At 43.7% G+C, this 18,292-nt stretch overlaps 1 protein-coding gene across 2 annotated transcripts; it reads left to right on the top strand.

Moving 5' to 3' along the window:
* Positions 1-1,678: 1,678 nt before the first annotated feature.
* Positions 1,679-16,855, top strand: TMEM233 (transmembrane protein 233). 2 transcript variants are annotated; one of them, XM_057374228.1, is made up of 3 exons: positions 1,679-1,909; positions 8,815-8,946; positions 14,637-16,855. In XM_057374228.1, exons 1-3 carry the CDS (start codon positions 1,721-1,723, stop codon positions 14,646-14,648), a joined length of 333 nt encoding a protein of 110 aa, XP_057230211.1. In that variant the 5' UTR covers positions 1,679-1,720; the 3' UTR covers positions 14,649-16,855. The 2 variants fall into 2 exon arrangements, with proteins under 2 accessions (XP_057230211.1, XP_057230210.1); XM_057374227.1 differs by lacking the exon at positions 14,637-16,855 and adding an exon at positions 9,258-9,365.
* The last annotated feature ends 1,437 nt before the right edge of the window (positions 16,856-18,292 follow it).

The following is an 18,292-nucleotide window of genomic DNA, read 5'->3' as shown; positions in this document are numbered from 1 at the left end:
YGCAGGTTGTTGATGTGACTGGTAGCTCTGCCAGTTTCTGGATCGCTCTCTTGGAGATCCCTTAGAAAGGCAGTAAAACTTAATGTCTGATGTTAGACATCAAAAAATCTACATCCTTTCCTCACAGCCCATGKTCACAGTTTCCCTGGCTGATCTCTGCACACAACTTTGCCTGCTGTGTGGACCTGACTTGGCACAGCTTTTTGTTGTGCTTGTTTATGTCCACCTTAGATGGCTCAAACTTCCCCAATCTGCTGGATGTTCTCATTCACGAGCCTGATAACAGGTTCTTATTTAACCGTGTTTCATTTTACCAGCAGGCAAATTCAAACTCTAAGCCATTACAATGGTTCCTGAAAATGTGCTTGTGGATTAAAGGCTTGAGTGGCCGTGGAAGGTGCTGATCCTTTACAGAGGACATCCCTACTGAAATCAACTCTAACAGTAACTGTGTTGTGTGATGTGAACTGCTTTTCCTGCGCGTGTCTGGTGACTGTGTTTAAAGTCCCCTGAGAACAAACAGATCAGAGATTTTACAGCTGCTTGTGCCTGAACACTAATGGCTACRTTGGCAAGCAGATGGAACTTGGTATTTCTTACTCTTTTCTAAAGATGTACAATCTTTTCTTTTGACATTTTGATAGATCAGCAGTTTCCCACTCCATGTTATATTCCACACACACAGTTGAGAGATGATTAATGTCTGTGAAAGTGAAAATACTGCACCTTTATTCCTTAAAAAAAAAGTATTTATTGTGTTACATTTTGTAGGATAACATCCAGAACAGGGAAACGGTGACTTCATTCAAGTCTATTGTAAAACTCTCAGTGATAAAAGTGTCCCATTCATAAAGCTGTAAGCACACTTTACTGTTTTTTTGTAACTTTAATTAATTGCTGATAGAGGTGAGAAGGTTTTTCTAATATCACATAGCAGAAACAACTTGTTCCTTTCAGAATGCAGGCTGCCATATTTTTCCTCACTAACTTGAAAACCATGATGGAAGCAGATCTTTATTTATTTATTGTGTGGTTGTTTGTGTTTGTTTCCCCCATATGTCAAGGTTTGGACATTGCAGTAATTTCCTTGCTCCCTTTCATGCATCCCMTATAGTGGATTTCACCTTACAGATGTCATGTTCAGTAAGGACTGAATCTATTGCTAATAATTTSATCATAATTCTTTAAGTTCATTAGTTTCTGCTGCCCTTCAATGCTTTTGCTAAGTTTAGTAAGAGGCTGGGTTTGGGAGATAGCAAATTCGGTCCAGTTGCGAGGAAATGCCTTTGCCGGCTTTACCCTCCTTGCTGAAGCAGCTCTGACACTTGGAAATRCGAGTTTAAGAAGTTCACCCGGGGTAAGGCAAACTCGGCTAAAGTCCTTTAACTGCCAGTGCTGAAAAAGTTCGGAAAAGGCCGGACCAGCCGCAGGTTCTGCGCCCCGGCCGCGCTGCGGCAGCGCCGGGGGCGCTCCCGGGGCCGGGCAGGAGCAGCGCGGGGACTCCGCGGGGACGCGGCGCTGGGAACCTCGGCGGACGTCGTCGGTCTTGGTGCTGTTCCCATCCCTTCCCGTGAAGCCAGCCCCGCGCAGAGACCCCGCGGCAGCCCCCCCGCCCCGCCCGGCCCCGTCCCGGGGCGGCTCCCTTGGCTCGGCGCCSCTCGGTCCCGCCTGCCCGGAGCGCTGGGCTTTCCGCACCGCCCGCCCGCCGCACCGCAGCCCCATGTCCGCGCTCCCCGCCGGCGCCGACATCAAGCGGGCTCTGGAGAGCAGCCCCGAGACCAACATCGAGGATGAGCTGCCCGACGGGCCGCCGCAGCCGCGGCCCAAGAACTACCTGCTCCTCAGCATCCTCTCCTGCTTCTGTCCCGCCTATCCCATCAACATCGTCGCCTTCGTGTTCGCCGTCATGGTGAGTAGCGCCTCCGGCTTGGGCTCCGAGGGGCGACCGCCGGCCCCGGCAGGGAAAGGGGCATCCAGCCGCCTTTGAGCCGCTTGTCCCGGGAGCCTGCGGACACTGGGTGAGGCAGCGAGCCTGGGAGCATCAGCAGGCGTGGCCAGGGGGTCCAGCAGCAATGGAAAACGTGGAGCGAAAAGCAGTTTCCAACAAGTTTTCGCTATCAGGCTATCGGGTGACAGGTTTGTTGCGGCTAATGGGGTTTGTTATATCAACTAAGTCGCATGCTGAMCTGGACACAGTATCTGCGTGAAAGTGTCAGCTGGAGAATAGAAATCAGATTTGGTTTCTGCTTCAGCTAATCAAATAGGACTGCCTTTTTTTTCCAGTAAACAGGTTCTGTGATATTATTTACTAGAATAATWCAGGCATTGATAATGATTGTAGGTTGTCAGCAGTCGCCTATATAAACTGAGTATCAAATACACTGAGAGAACAGCCTTACTCCTTCAACTTGTAATTGATACTCATTGTCCTTAATAACCCAGCAATTCTGTAAACTTCCAAAGGATTGTTGGAACAGAATCTCCTTCTCTGAGTTGAAAGTTGCAGAGTCAGATCCAGAGTTTTCTAGTCATATACATGATCAGTGTTATCAGTAACACTGCAATGTATTTCTGTTGTTTAGGAGCTGAAAAAGGTTTAAAACATGTTGTGTATTTTCATCCTTTTCTCTGACAGCCAGGCTGAAAAGGTAAGTAAAAATGTATCTATTTCTTTTTACAATTAAGTATAATAGTTAACTATGCCTAAAATGTCCCAAAACACACTGTTTTAAAACTAGTGAGACTGATGAGCAATCACACTGCTTAAGTTTGAAAACTACTTAAAGGAGCTGTTCCAAAACCATCTTTCCAAGTATTTTTGGTGTTTTTTTGGGGTTTTTTTTGTTTTGTTTTTTTTGTTTTTTTGGTTTTTTTTTTTTGCAATTACGAATTAGCTGGTTTATTTTTTTGTGGGGTGTTTTTTTTTTTTTTTTTTTTTTTTTTTTTTTTTTTTTGTTTTTTTTTTTTTTTTTTACCTTAACCATATAATATACTCTTTTTTTTTTTTTGGGAAGATTTGCTTCTGCTGATACTCAGCATCCTTTCTGTCCATGGACACAGNCTGTGTTTATTTTCTTTGCTGTTACCTTAACCATACAATATACTCTTTTTCTTCTTTTGGGAAGATTTGCTTCTGCTGATACTCAGCATCCTTTCTGTCCATGGACACAGAGGGTGCTATATAAAGTAATGAGAGCTGATGATCTGGGGCTGGGAGCATCTGTTCACTGTGACAGTACTTTYATCAAGGTACTGGGGCTGTACAGAAGTTAACTGTCAAGGACAGAATTTGGCCTCTAAAGATTTTTGCACCCCATATGGAGAAATCGCCACCCCCAGCCTCGCTGAAGTTCACGCAGGCTTTTTGGAGTCAGGCATCAGTAACTGTTMCCAGGGGATATGGAGAAATCAGGGTGGGAAGTGCACTTCCTGAATGCTGAGCAGCCTGTGCAGGTCTCAGCTGCCCACTCCCCTASAGGAGGAAACAAAAACCGGACCAATAACCTCCCCTGTCTGTTTCAACAGCATCCTACCGAAAACCTCTCCTTTTCCCTAGCAATAACACATCCAACTTCTTTTCCACAGCCTGACAACCCCTGCCTTTCAGAGCTGCAACCTGTAACTGCTGCATTATCCTCAGCTGCAGGTTTTGCATTTTAGCCTGTGCTGGTTTTATTTCCACTTCTGCTGGGCTCTGCATCCTCCCTCCCTCTCTCAGCTGGAGTTGCTAAGGGTTAGCACTGAGACACAAGAGTGGGTTATTTTCTTTTCTTACAGAAGGTGCCTTTACAATCTGCAGAGCTTGCTGGGATCTTGGGTCAGAGATAAAGACCCAAGACAAATGGATTCTCTACAAATTTCCACTTCTTAGAAAGGGCCCAGAAGGAAAAGTCCCATTGGCTTCTAGGGGGRGCATGGTTCAGCACCCCGTGTACCTGTGTCATGTCCTCCTTAACTGTTCTAAATTCAGACAATGTTTTCACTCTAAAAGTAGAGTCTGGGCTCTAACACACCCCCAAAATAAATGACAGATTTGTCTTCAGTCTCTTTAGTCTCTTCTGCTGTCCCATTTACAACTCCAGCACTGTTTTCCTCACTTTGTTCTCACCTTTGGAGGCTCAAACCTCACCGTTACAGATCTTACCTCCTTGGCTTTATTTTTAGAATAAACCTTTCACAAGTTCTTGTTTTTGCAATAATAACTTTTCCTTSTTCCTTACCTGTCTGTCTCTCATGGCAGGGATCAAAGGAGAGCTAGTAGAATGGACATTAATGGCATCAGTGTGTTGTTATATTGGCATTACAGAGCCAGCACCTTTGGCAAATGGAGTTCTGTTTCCCCCAGGATTCCTGGCTATAGGATCAATGTTCTCAATACCCGTCTGCAGTCCCAGCCAGATGCCATCAGTTCTGCTCCYTGCTGCTTCCAGCAGCTGGATCACTGCAGAGCAGCTGTGTCATGTTGCTGTGCCATCAGTCAGCTCACTCAACCCCAGAGATGCCTCGCTCAGAATTGCCCTGTTCTTTCTCACACAAGGTGCAACCACAGGCATCAGGGGCAAGAGTTTGGGGCCAGGTACCAAGTCAGGAGGCCTGTGTGGCACAGGAGATTTCTCTGGTGYGAGGCTGGGGGTAGGCACTGTGTCACTGAGCTCTTTGGCTCCTTGTCTGCAGTGGTGAACCCAGAGAGCTCTCAGTGAGCTGCCAGCTGTGTCTCTACGTGGCTCAGGTGGACTGGCTTTGTCTGGCTCATGGAATCAGAGCTAGAGGGAGGCTGTGGAATAACTGGGAAATTAATCAGATATTTCCAATGCCAGTACTGAGGTCTGACAGTTGAACACCTTTTGCTGGCCTTTCTCAGTACACCCCCTTCAGCTGTCTTAATTCCAAAGATCTCTATGTCAGACTAGTTCTCTAATTCCACAGGGCCCTAGATTTGTAACAACCTCCAAACAGTCTCTCCAAAGCTATTTCTCACTGATTTTTGCTCCAAACTCCCTCTTTCTGTTGACACATTTTTATTTAATCATTTCCACGCTTCAAACAACATATGTGGTCAAGCTGTGACAATCTTGGCCCATCTGCCTCTGATAGTAACAAGTTCTTTTGTCTGCATTTGTTGCTGTTGGATTCAAATGCCTTGTCTGTATATGGGTTTCCCTAAGCAGAGACAACAAACTGGAGGGTGGTGGAAATCACGGGGACAGCAAAGGTTGGAATTTGCTTTCTCAGGGAGTCATCACTTCTAACTGGGATGCTAACAACCCATGTGCAGTGCGTTGGCTGCAGCCAGGTCAGTGACCAGCAGAGTGACCAGTGTTYCTGTAATCAGAAAGTTTCCTTGCAGAGTTTATTGTTTATATATCTCTTRTTAAGTAGCTTGTAGGTACCTGGAYATTCAGCATCATATGGGACTCTTCAGGAATATTAAACAACCTATTTAAGAAGCTGCTGTTAAGGCATTTCTGCATGGCCCTCACCTTTGCAAACTGATGCGTTTTTCCTCTGCAACTCTGCAGAGCAAACTCCCCTTTCATGTGTCCTGCTTGGCACCTGCCTGTTCTGAATTGCTCCCCGAGTCACCTCTCTTCTTTGTGCTCCCCTGTGAGCTGTTCCTGCAGTGAGGAGTCACCCTGAGTCAGCAGGTCTCACTCTTCCTCAGGTCTGAACTAGAGAGTGTCTCCTTTCYAGGCGCAGCCAAATAAGGTTCACCCAGCCTGGCTGCAGAGCCCAGAAAATGCTGATCAGAGAACCTCAGCCTGGTCTGCCCAGACCTGTAAGAGATGTAGAGGAGGAGTTCTGAAATAGTGTTCTTTCTGGTTTTGTCATGACCAGTGGTCTGGGAGTATGGAACAGAAAATACGCATAAGAAAAGATTAATAGTTTATTGCTAATTCAGCATGTTTTTGTTCACATGAGGTCAAGTTGCTTTATTGTTGAACTGAGAAGGTTTTATAAATAGATGTGTGTGAACCTGGTGAAGTCACTGAGATTACTCAAGTAAATAAACAGCTGCAGAACTGTGGTTTTAATTTAGTTTATGACTTCATAGTGAGCGAAGTAGCAGAAACCTGAGAAATCATACGCTATTAACTTAAAAAAGGCCTGAAATTTGTTTTAAAAGTCAGACAAACCAAATGTCTCATACAGACATATTGTGCTYTCARTATATTGCCCARCCCTTGGAAATAAATAGATGTAACWTTTAAGGCTTTAACAGTTGACGTAACATTAAAGGCTTTAACAGTTTATCTCTGTCMAATGTTGAAAACTGTATGTTTGACCAGGAGGCCTTTGAAGCAGATGGAAGTAATGAACTTCAAAAAGCTTTGCATCAGACCCCAACCACTTATTTTTTATTGAATGCTATCTAAGTTATTTCACTTAATTTAAACCTCTTCATCGAGAAACTTTGGTCTCCTTCCTGTCTCTCCCAAATCCTATTCTTTATCATTAATGCTGTTTTCCTCCTCTTCATCATGAATTTGTATTAAAATGGCATTATTTATTAAAGTTTGCATGGTGAATTATTTATGCAGTACCTGCAGAAATCACATGGACATTTTCCAGACTTCCTAAATACATTAGTAAAATGGCCCAGAACTGCAWGCTGCTGCTGTCAGGTCTTGCTCACAACACTGTCTCAGTTCTGAGACCAGATGCCTGGGGAACTGAGTCGAGGGTGTTTGCAGAACCCCTCTGTAGATGCCATGCAAGGGGAGCCCTTTGATAAGAGGGGAGCACMAAGTCCAGGCTGGGGTGTCTGTGGTGCTTGTCTGTGTTTCTTGCTGCAGCCATGGTCACATTGGTGACTGCTGGCAAAGGCAGGAGGGGGTCAGCCTGCTCCAGGCCAAGCCAAGTCATGTTTCTCCTCTTAATCCTTTTAATGACCTTCCCAAAAGTACTTTGAGAAAGCTCTTCTGTAGCCAGGACTGCTGGGGACAGTGGAGTGGCTTAGGTGAGAGGACTGTGCCAGCCCCCTTTGTGTCCAGAGCAGGGGTCACTCTGTCCTGTTTGACCATGTGCTCRTGTCCATCTCTCATTTCCATCTCTTCCCTCTTTCCCCATTATGTGCTTTCCACCTCCAGCCAGCCTCAATGAGAACTGACAGCAGAGCAGAGGTATTAGTGATATTCTTTAGGGACACTAACCAGAGAAATAAATGTTTAGGCATGTGGGCTTCCAGGAAGGGAAGAAATGTATCAGTGCTCTCTTTAAGGACCAGAGTGCATCAGCATCTCAGCCTTTCATAGACACCAGAGAATAAGTACCTGCACTTATCCTTGAGATGCAATTCTAGGAACACAGGCTCTGTGTTGCTCTGGGACTGTCTGGGCTGGACTGATCTCCTGCAGCACTGACACCAYGAGTGCACCCAGCCCATTAGCTCTRTGYGCTCACTAATCGACACAATGCACACACTGCGTCCCTCRCTGCCCCTCTGCTTGGGAGAAATGGCTCTACAGCAATGCTTGCTATGCCCTGAACTCCATCCCTTTCCTGCTCTCCACAGTCACAGCTCTTTGCTCTGTTGTTGGGTTTTTGCTGAAAAAAGGGGTTTATAACTGAAGCACTTTCACAATAGCATTTGGTGATATATCATGCAGTTGTCTTCTAGAGACAATCTGAATTCTTTAGTCCACKGAACAGTTAATTTGATCAGCTCCCTGTATTTCTCCCCCTACTCTTCCCCTTTCTCTGATACTTCCTGAAATATAYACAAGATACTAAAACTCATGTTATGACTAATTTGATTCTCTGAGGAAGTAKGCTGAGACAGTTCAATAGTGCAATCTGATCAAGAAATCTGGACTCAGTCATATGGTTTATGAACTCAAACTCTTGTGATTTTACAAAATAATTCTTAGGAATAATTCTCTTTTTATTGCTTTGATACCATCTCATTCTTGGGGAAAAAATTACTACAAACTGTCTTTAGACTCATATTGCAGTTTTTCTTTGTAATTCACTGAAGCTTTTCCTTTAAAATGGTTTGGTTAAACCAAAAATTAATTCAGAAAATCCTACCATCTGTCTCACAGAAGCCTAGAAGGTCAGAGTGGTCCTATCACACATTGCAATCTGAACATATAATGAATATAAAGTATCTGCTAAGTCACAGGTGGCTAGAGAGAAACTTGAGTCTCTTGAGATAATGTGGGTATATCTGATGCACACCTTGGGATGGATATGATAATAATTATCAGTGTCTTCCAGAAGTGCAGAGGAACACAATTTCTAGCCCACGAGGATGGCACTCAGATGTTTTGTTCRGATGACCTATATTTCTTTGTATTTTTCCCACCACTAGCGAACTACATATTAATTCTCCAAACTTTACTTGGAAAAGTAAAATATTGGAAAAATAGGAAAACAGTAAGTTTTTTAAGTTTTGCTGAGACTTTCTCTAAAAAAATGCAGCCTATTTATGCTCTCTTTTATGCTTATAGTCCTATAAAGCATAAGAATTTAGCTCCCTGCTAGTGAAGTGGCCAACTAACAATTCACATAAACTACARAATTATTTCCAAAGATAAAAGCCACTGGTTTATGCAAGGGGGTGGATGTCAGTGTGACAGCTTTTATGCTGGTGTGTATCATATGAACAAAGCCTCRCCACTGAAAAAAAAGAGCTGTAGCTTCAATGAAAGGTATTGAAAATGAGTGGAACAGAAAACTGGACTGACTGCTTACCTTGGCAGCAGACATTGATGATTTTTACAGATTTACCATTAGTCCAGAGCCATCGCGATGCTTTGCCCACAGTTTTCTGTTGTAAAGGAAGAGCTGTGAATTGCCCCTTTCCCTCTGCAGGCTCTGAACAGTTACAACCAAGGGGACATCGAGGGCTCCAAGCGGCTGGGTCGCAACGCGCTCTGGGTGGCCGTGGCCTCCATCCTCATCGGCCTTGTCGTCGGCATCTACTGCGCGGTTCACTTCACCACGGTGAGCAAACACTCTCACAGCCCTCTGTGCAGGGCCTCCAGAATGTGACACTAAAGATTGCCACAATTACCTCTTCTGATATGTTTAGGGATGCATGTGTGTTTTCCAAAAGAATTTTTCCATATTTTATAGTTTAGAGAATTCTATTACCACGGTTAAATGCAAGCAACTCTGTCTTAGCAACAGCGGGTTTTCTAGAAACTCTTGCAGCTCCAATATATTTTTCCAATTTTGGCCAGTTGCTGTTTGTTTTCCTTATCATCATCTTCACCACCTTTCAGACCAAGTGACCTGAGACCCTTAAATTTCAGGTAATAGAGTCCCCAGGTGCTAATTTTCAGGCTCACAATCTGGCCAACCGATCTTTTAACTCTGCAAGGAGGAGATGGCAGTCAATTAATTACTCCTCTACTGTTTGACAGTAAAACAAGTGACCATAACTATATCAAAAGTGASCACAGATGTAATTCTGACAGCTCTCTGTGGGGTAAGGCTCTGCTCTCTGTGCTGTGTCTCTGTCTTGCCTTCCTACACCTGAGATGAAGCTCAACAAATGAATCTCTGTAACACAGAGGTTACCCAGGTGGATTACTGGAAAAGAGGACAAAAGTAATGAGGGAATTGATATTTTTCCTTAAGGTTATGCAAAAATATGTTCTTTTCTCCACAGTACGGTGCTCTTCCCATTAAAATAACCAATTTAAATGAATTTATTATTGTCTGGTTTGGTTGGAGGGCCTTTCAGTGCACTGCACAAATTTATGCATAAACTATAAACAGGGAACACCTCATTTACCACTGAAATGAAGACATCTCCAGGGAATGGAATGGAGTAGYTGGTTAAACGTGTGCAGCATTTTCATACAAAATTCAAAGTACAACATATTGAGCTGCAGGGAAGTCACTGGACATGGGGYCCAGCTCTGTGGGATATTATTAGATGGTGCCGCAGACTCTGAAGCTTCCTGTGTATTCATTAATTTTCTATGCATTTTGCGAGAATGAGTCTCTCTCTGGTTCAGCTTGTGCTCAGTTTGTTCAGCCCTCACAGATTTAAACCCAAGTCCCTTYAGGCTGGGGGTGCCAAGTTTTGTAATTGACAGCAGCAGTAAATTCCTCTGTTCGCCTCCGCCACCTTACTCATCATTTCTCAGGCAAGGAGAGCAGCTCAGTAATTTTTTCAAAGTAGGGAAGAGAAGGAAGTCTGGGGAGTGACAAACAGCACTGGCCTAAAGCATTCAAAGTGACCAGGCAGCAGGAAGCCAGTACAATACAACTTTATTTTTCTTTTGAGGATTTTTGGAATTGGTTTTGATTCTGTTTGTTTGGGGTTTTTTTAAGAGAAAACTCTCTGTTGGGTGGAAGCAGCCAGGTGCCTGGCAACCCTCAGCAGGCTGCTGGGATATTAATTTCTGTATATAGTTTCCACAGAGCTTTCTTGGCCAAATGGTACCATTAATTTTGTGAGGACTCAGGGTTTACTGGATTCACTCTGCTCTCTGACTTTCCAGCCCCTTTACTGCTCCCATTCTCACACATCATCAATTTCCCAAAAGCCTTTGCTTCTAAGAAAGGATTTGATGGCAACAACAGTCTTTTGATGTGAAAACAAGTGAACAAAAGAACTTGTTTTTCCAACAAGTGGRAAAAAGACACAACTGGTCTTTCCACTCTCCATGCTTACCTCAGTCTCATCTGTTGCCTTATTCCTGGACAATTTACTTTATATTAATTGTCTTTATACTAAATTGTCTTAATCTGACATGCCACTGGTGTGAATTACTTTGCAAGGTCCATTCAGTTATCTCACACCCATTTGTGCCTTGCTCATGATTATTTACTAATTTTGCCTCTGCTGAAGTGGAGTGATTATGAATTAATTCTATGCTAACTTTAATATATGTTTCAGTAGTAGTAAGGTAGCACAAAATAGCCTTAATACAATAATATAACAGATGTATTTTGTTTGATATTGTTCAGCACAGATTTAATGTTTCCATGCCCTACGCATGCATTTTTCCTGAAAGCTGGACTTCAGCAATATGTATGAAAATCTTGGCTCTTCCAAGACTGATTCCTGTGTATTTTATCCACTTAAAATGAATCAGCTGCCACAGTACCCAGTTGTTCCTGCTGACACTCCTTGTGGCTTCTTTTTGTCTTCAAAGGATAACAAGTCTCATTGCAAATTACCACTGRCAGATACTGCAGCCAGTATCAAAGATGCAAAGTGAACTTGAGTTCTTCCACAACACCCAKCCTCTGGAAAGCAACAAAAGTGAGACATCCAAGTCAGGTTGGCAGGAGGGAGTCTCGATCAATTATTACACAACTTTTCTTCTCCGTATGGGAATTTGAGACAGGCTCAGCTGGTTCTGAAGTCTCCTTCAAATCAACTCCACATGCCTCAGCCAGGAGAAAAATATCAAGTYGGGGTGTTGAAGGTAGAACTGCTAGAAGCTGCAGAGAGAGGAAGAGCAGGGAACTCCTGCTTTGAGCAAACAATGATTTTATATCACCAATAATACCCCCAAATGTACCCCCAATGACAGTAGCAGACTTGGGGAAGAGGAAGACCCTTTCACTTTTCAGAAAACTCCTACTTCCAAGTGTCCTTGTGTGCCTTCCTTGTTTTTTCCAGTCACAGAACGACAGTAACACAGGAATAACCACAGCCAACACCTACGTCTGCAGGGAAGAAACAGCCTTGACTTTTCATTTTGAAGATTTACTCAGAGCTAAGTCAGCTCGGGGCTTCTCCTGCTGCCTTGGAGAGCCTCATTTGTCTTGAACACTGGTTATCTTTAGCAAACATATATTCAGATATATAGTGATACATACATATATATCCTGGAGCAGGGCCCACCCAACACTTGGGAAGCATCTACTTCTGCACTCATGCCCCTAAATGTAGGCAAGGGGAAGCTTTCACTTGCATCACTGGAGTTGACAGCCCAGCAATAAAAACCCGTGTGTCTTGATCAGTGTGAAGTGATGTTCCTCGTCATGCTGAGGACTGTCTGAGTGCAGAGCTGTGRTGTGTGCCAAATCAGGGCTGTGCCTCATTCCACACTGGGCCAAATTTATGCTTCATCTTCCCCCTTTGCTCCTACCCTCTCCTGTSAGCTTCCCCTGTRCCCCTGCCTTGCCAGTSCTGAGCACTGAGTTACATTTCCAGGGCTTGCTCAGATTKAACTTTAGCTGGTATTTGTGTCACCACAGTGTGGCCCTGCATGTGTGCCTCAGGCATGTTGTCCATCAAGGGCTGYGGTGAGAAATGGGACATGTTTGCCWTCCCTGAGGAGACACAGCRTGACCTGGAGCCRTGCAGGGCTGTGTGCCACAGYCTGTGTGTGCCATSCCCTGTTTGCTCCCMCCCAGTGCCACTGCTCTCATGCTCCTTCATGGAGCCTCTTAGCAACCTTTCCACCGACTGGCACAGACTTGGAGTCAGCCTTCCTGTCTCTAAGTATTTTGTTCAGAAAAAGGTGGTAATTTTGTCAGTCAGTGAGGGCTCTCAAGTCATGCACAGTCTGTGTTTTCAGAGCAGCCTCAACATTTTTGAAGCAGATTCCAAATTCTGTTTTGTTTTGGATTTTGCTGACATGAGACGCCTTCRGATTACATTTGAGTTCTGCTGGCAGGGTTTGGGAAACATAATCCTGGGCTGGATCCTCCTTACWTAAATGAAGGAGATCCTAGGTATCCCAAACCCTTTTCTTAACCAGATCTAAACATGCCATGTTCTATTTCATGCTGGCCTGACAGCAGTCCAGAACAACATTCAGCTCCTCACAGCACAGACTTTTAGACCATCTCTAATGTCTGAGTGACACTTCACCGTGCTGTTCAGGGCTGAACCAGAGCTCACACAAGTTTTGCCACTCAGCTGAGCCACAAGGCATTTCATATACAGCCCATGCCTTCTGTGCTCCTCTCTGCAGTCAGGACAAGTAAGAGTGAGCCAAGTAGAAATGTGGAGGATGARTGAGAGGTGTTAGAGAGAAGTAAAAAACTTCAGTAGACTGAGACAGCAACAGTTCTGGTCTGAGGAAGGGCAGCCAAAACGCCGTGACTTTGGAATTTTATGCAAACTGTTATGATATTTTAATGCTTTCGTAGAGGAGCCTGAACTTCTGACCCCTTCTTTAATCTCACTTGATTTAGAACTTTGCCCCAGGGAAGCCACAGAAATGCCACCTGTCAGCATGGCTTCAAAGGGACACAGAGCCAGCCAGGCTGTGTGGAAAGCACCAGCTTGCACTGCTCAGAATCAGAAGGGTCTTAAATCAAGCATATGTGCAGTATTGCAGCATTGGTAAATCTGGAAAAGGAGTAAGCATTGACACTGTACACCAAGGACAGATGTACACATACAATTAGTTTCTTTACTGACTCAGAAATAATTCTTTAGGAGGAAAAGCATGCAAGATTGTTTTTAATATCTCTACTGTCGTGTTCCTGAAGCTCTCAGAACCCTTTGCAGCCATTTCACTTAGTGACTGCCTGTCTTTCAGACACAGAATAAGCTGAAGGCTAGGACGAGGACAGGGATTACACAGCCAGCCTCCACATCTTCACATTGGCCATCCTGTCCTCCGTACCTTACCAAAAAAATAAACAATTCAAGGCCTTGTGCTGCAGGGATTGACCTGTCACTAAGGGATAGAGCTCCAAGCCTCAAGTCAGGGCATTCCTGTTCTTTTATCCACATTAAATCTCCGTGTCCACCCAGCCAGGACAATGCTGCTTTTCTATTGCTGAAGGCATACCCTGATTATCTCCTTTTTCCCCACTTACTGGATTTGTGAAAACACAGGAGCCTAAAGTCCTCTACCTGTCACTCAAAGTGTTCCCTCAGCTGGGAGGCTGAGCAGTGGCACARACAATGTGATTACATCAGCCTCACTTCCTTAGCAAACCACAYGAAAAATCCTGCTCCAGCTGTTTCACCTGTGCACAGAGGAGATGCTCCCACAATGGATTCTGGTCAGTGGGGCCATGAGTAACACCCAAGAGACAACGAGCCAAGGAGTCAGTGCTGTCTGAAGGATGTATTTATTGTGTACTGCGTTGGGTCCTACATCTCTCCTTGAGGAGCTGCTGGGACATTGCTTGATGGAGGAGATACCTTGGGCTCCAGGAGAACCCAGAATTGAGGGATAGGTCAGGACACCCATGGGTGTTGTCTGAGACCGTTCCCCTACAGAAGAATTTGAGGGAACTTTTCAGATCCTTCCTCTCCTAATGCACAGGACAGGTTTCCCAGTCCTTTTAAAGCGTGCCGTGTATTACTGTTGGATTTACCAAGTTCTCTGCTGCTGGAAGTCTTGTTCTTGCCTGACTGTTTTATGTACTACTGCAAGAAAGCAGAGATGCTGTTGGCCTCATGAATCTTTGTCAAGTAAGAGCCCATTTCCTGGCAATGAGAGGCCCTAACTTGCATTGATTCAGGTAAACCAGTTTAAAAATTCAGTTYGGATTGACAGATGACCAATGCCATTAGAAACTCAGCTCTTTGATTCCAAACTGTATTGAACTGCTAATCTAGAGGGATGTTTGTTAAGAGAACAAGTGCCACTAATGTGGCATAATGTATCCATTAGATGTGTAGATTAATAATTTAAACTCACAGGGCAAACTCTCTGTCTTCTCCTCCTTTAAACACACGTATTTCTGTGTCCTTACAGCATGCTATCTGAAGACCAGGACTGTACTTGGAGGATATCAACATGCAAACCTCTGGAGGGGGGAAAAGAAGAGATGGAAACCATTCCAGACTGTTAGCTTTGACCCTACAAGTCTGCAGAGGCATGTTGCTGGTGAATGAACTGATAGCCCAGTTAGTTAATCAGCATGGCGTGACCAGGTTTTCAAAGTAATTTATTTATAAGACATCTCAGTGTAAAGCAGCATTTTCTCTTTCACCCTAATGTATAATGAGATCTTACCCCCCAAAAAAACCCTTTTCTTCCTCTTTTCCATGGAATGTATGCTGGATCTGTGATGTTCTCTGGCTGCCTCCAGCCAGACAAAGCCAATGTATCCAGACTGTTCATGGTGCACAGTGTAAGATCTGATGCACAGCCCACTAAGGCTAGTAGAAGAACTCCTGTTACCTCTGGTAGATTTTGGATCAGGCCATTAAGGATTTTTGTATTACTCAAAAATAGTCTCAACACAACACAACTGTAGTCATGGGTTTGTGATTTTATCCTGCTCTGTGATTTTATAATGCCGTGGGCGCACTCTGACTCAGCAACTGCTTTCTTTTGTCATCCTCAGCTTATAGAACTTTACCTTGGATTTTTAACCACCTGGGACCGATTTCAATCACTTGATTATTAAGAAAGACTTTTCTTCCATAGCATCCTTGTTTTGCTTAATGATTTTTTTTGTTTGTTTTATTGTCTTTCATTGTTGCACTCCCTTGACTTAGCTCCAGTCCTGCGTTAAAGTTGCACTGATCACATTTTCCTCTTTAAACTTCATDTATGTAAAAAGTTCCTATTTTTTTATTTGACAAAAGGTGTTCTTTTTAAATAGATGTCCTTCACCCCTTTGTTGTTGTGCTTCTAGCAAGGCAGACAGTTTCATTGTGTTCTGTTTTGTTCATGTGGGTTTTATTTAGTTCACCCTCTCATCTCTATGACTGGTCTGTGTAGTAAGAGAAGGACAGACTTTCACACCTTTGCCTAGTTACAGACACACCTCCTCATCCTAAGACACCACTCAGTCAGCAGCCTCAGGTTCCAGAATTGATGGCCTCTAAATTACCGCAGTTTCTTGACACCTTATGAAAATTTAGCATGRGACAGCTGTTTTTATTGGCTGGAAACTGTTTCATAGAATGCAATTGTTTTGTCACACAAATATTCCATGTTAAAAGGAGTGAGCTCTGGYGAGCATTAAGATGTGACTGCATCCTCAGCAGTTTGCTTTATTACCACACCTTCAAGCGAGCTGTGCCAACTTCCACTCCCTCTCCTTGCACCAACATCAACCTGGAACGACTAACCAGAAATCCAGGGAGTTCTGCAGGTGCAGGTGAGAGAAGAATCATCTGTCAGAAGTTCAACTACCTTTTAAAATAAATTTAAAAATCCCCCAGAAACCTTTACCTGTTAAAGCATATGCCTGGAAGTAGCATGCATTTTCTGTGCCTTGATATTATATTTTCAATGTGCTTTTTTCGCTTTCCTTCCTGCCAAATTCTGTTTTTCATTGAAGTCAGTGGAGCATCACCTCTCCTGAATTACTGCAGTATTAAACTTCACAAACACTGGTGAAGTCAGTTGATTTATTCAACACTTACAATGATCAGATTTGTCCACGTGGGAATCTTGCCACTGATTTTGATGACCCCAAGAACTGGCTGTTCTGTGAACTCCTCTTTGGTTTTTGAATACTATTTTAATGGTCTGATATGTCTTGTGGGACTTTTAGTAGCTTGCCATATTCTCAGATATGATAGAAATGTCATTGACAAGTGGAATAAAATTACTTTTAATTCATGACCATTCTGGTATGTGGGAAGTATCTTTCCTAAGTTTTGTTKCCTCTTCTACTGGAAAGAGTAATATCTCTTTTTCAAACCCCTTGGACRGTTTCAGAATAAAGTGAGTATCAGCAAAATGAGGTTTCCAAAGTTATGGGCACCAGAGGATAGGGTGGGCAACTTGAAGTATTGTTTTTAACTGCCCAACAAGGGTTGAGATCAATGGGATTTAGACACCTGACTTGTTCAGAGGCTTTTGAAAACCATACTGGAAATCTAACTTGCATCTYGTTGCTCATAAATATCTTTGAAGTCTTGCTCTTAATATAATTGAGAACTGRGCCCTTGTACCTTCAGTGCTTCTGAAGATAAATGTTGGTACCTTACAGTGCTATTGATTGGTATAAAAATAAAGGCTTTATATTAAACCACTTAATGTGACAGAGAGGGSAGAATGCAGCAATTCCCCTAATGTCCTTAGTGCTTCTGTGTCATAGGTAATCTTATTTTTGCCTTACTAATGTACTGGTATTGGTTCTCTTCATTTATTTATGTTTACATAAATTTTCAACCATGTTTGGGAAGTGCAGCTTGTGCTGGAAAGGGGCATGGTCCTTGCACAACCACATCATTCTGTGTAGGTGTGACAGACTYATCCAAAGCAGGCACCAAACACAGGGAGCCTAAATGACATTTTGGTGCCCCAATCAGCAAGGYCCTGCTGACAGCAGCGGGTGTGGAAAGCAGAATGCAGGGGTCTGACTGAGGAATTTGTGCTCRCTTCATATTTTGAGGGGCATGTATACCAATGTCATCATCTCTGACAGGCTCTGGACATTACCTGTTCTTCATTGMCATGCCTCTGGACTTGGATTGGGTCCATTAATCTGCACTGGACCTACCTTCTTTTGGTAGGAAAAAAACCCTGTTATATACATGTGCTGAATTATGTGATTTGATGAAATAGAGGGAGGTGAGAGGCAGTAAAATGATTTCAACTCAACATCTGTATCCTGGGTGCATGAACAGAGTCTTCCTTCTGCAAAGCTGCTTCAGGCTTCCARTTTTCTGATGCAGTGTCCCTGCATGCTGCATGCTGAAGGCACCAAATAATGCCTCAGATCCAGCTCTCTTTTCTTTCCTGCCCTTATTACAGGCAGAGACAGATGGAAACTTGAAATTGCTGGCCTCAGCTCCTGGATCATGTTGGCACCTTTGGCTTCTTACAAGGCAGCTGCATTCTGCAAAACAGCCCAGTGCACGTATCTTGATATGTAACCCTAGAAGAGGCTTCTAAATATAAGTGGGGGTTCTTGCTGCTGTAYGAAGGGGGTCAGCCAGACACTCAACATGTGGTATAAGTTTCATCAGACAGCACAGCAAAAAAAAAAAAAAATCTAGGGGACAAAATGAAAATAAATTCTAAGGGTGCCTTCCTGCAGGGACACCCGGGGGTTTACAGCTTTCACCTGAAGATCAGCACTGGCTCTTCAATTTATRTGGTTGCAACTAGAATCCATAAGTGGTGAGGCTCCAGAAGTTGTTGCTTTTGTACCTCTGTCTTTGGATATGTGCTCACAGCATGTTCTGCCTCTCAGCCTGGAAATAGATTGTACCTGGTTGCTGCCACAGTGTCCATCAGTTCAGGTGCCTCTAAAACAGTGTGCAACACCTCTCTCTAGGCTCATTTCATTCCCTGGGCTCTAACTTGGGCTGCCAGTTATTTAACACAGATTTTATTACTAATTTGCCTCAGAATAGGGGAGATTGAGTCATCTTCCCCCTTAGTTTTTATTTCATGTGGTTGTGTGTGCACACACAAGAGGAGGCATTGGAAGGATTGGATTC

This window comes from Malurus melanocephalus, unplaced genomic scaffold (genome assembly GCF_030028575.1).
Source record: "Malurus melanocephalus ecotype Western Australia unplaced genomic scaffold, MMel_1.1 scaffold_219, whole genome shotgun sequence".
In the NCBI taxonomy this organism is placed as follows: domain Eukaryota; kingdom Metazoa; phylum Chordata; class Aves; order Passeriformes; family Maluridae; genus Malurus; species Malurus melanocephalus.
This window is presented reverse-complemented; position numbering and strand designations above follow the sequence as displayed.

What these genes read in the sequence shown, in the direction of transcription:
- TMEM233 (XM_057374227.1), top strand. Translation starts at nt 1,721, where the DNA reads ATGTCCGCGCTCCCCGCCGGCGCCGACATCAAGCGGGCTCTGGAGAGC. An exon ending in CCTTCGTGTTCGCCGTCATG is followed by an intron (nt 1,910 to 8,814) that starts GTGAGTAGCGCC and finishes TTCCCTCTGCAG; the next exon opens with GCTCTGAACAGTTACAACCA. An exon ending in GCGCGGTTCACTTCACCACG is followed by an intron (nt 8,947 to 9,257) that starts GTGAGCAAACAC and finishes CTTAAATTTCAG; the next exon opens with GTAATAGAGTCCCCAGGTGC.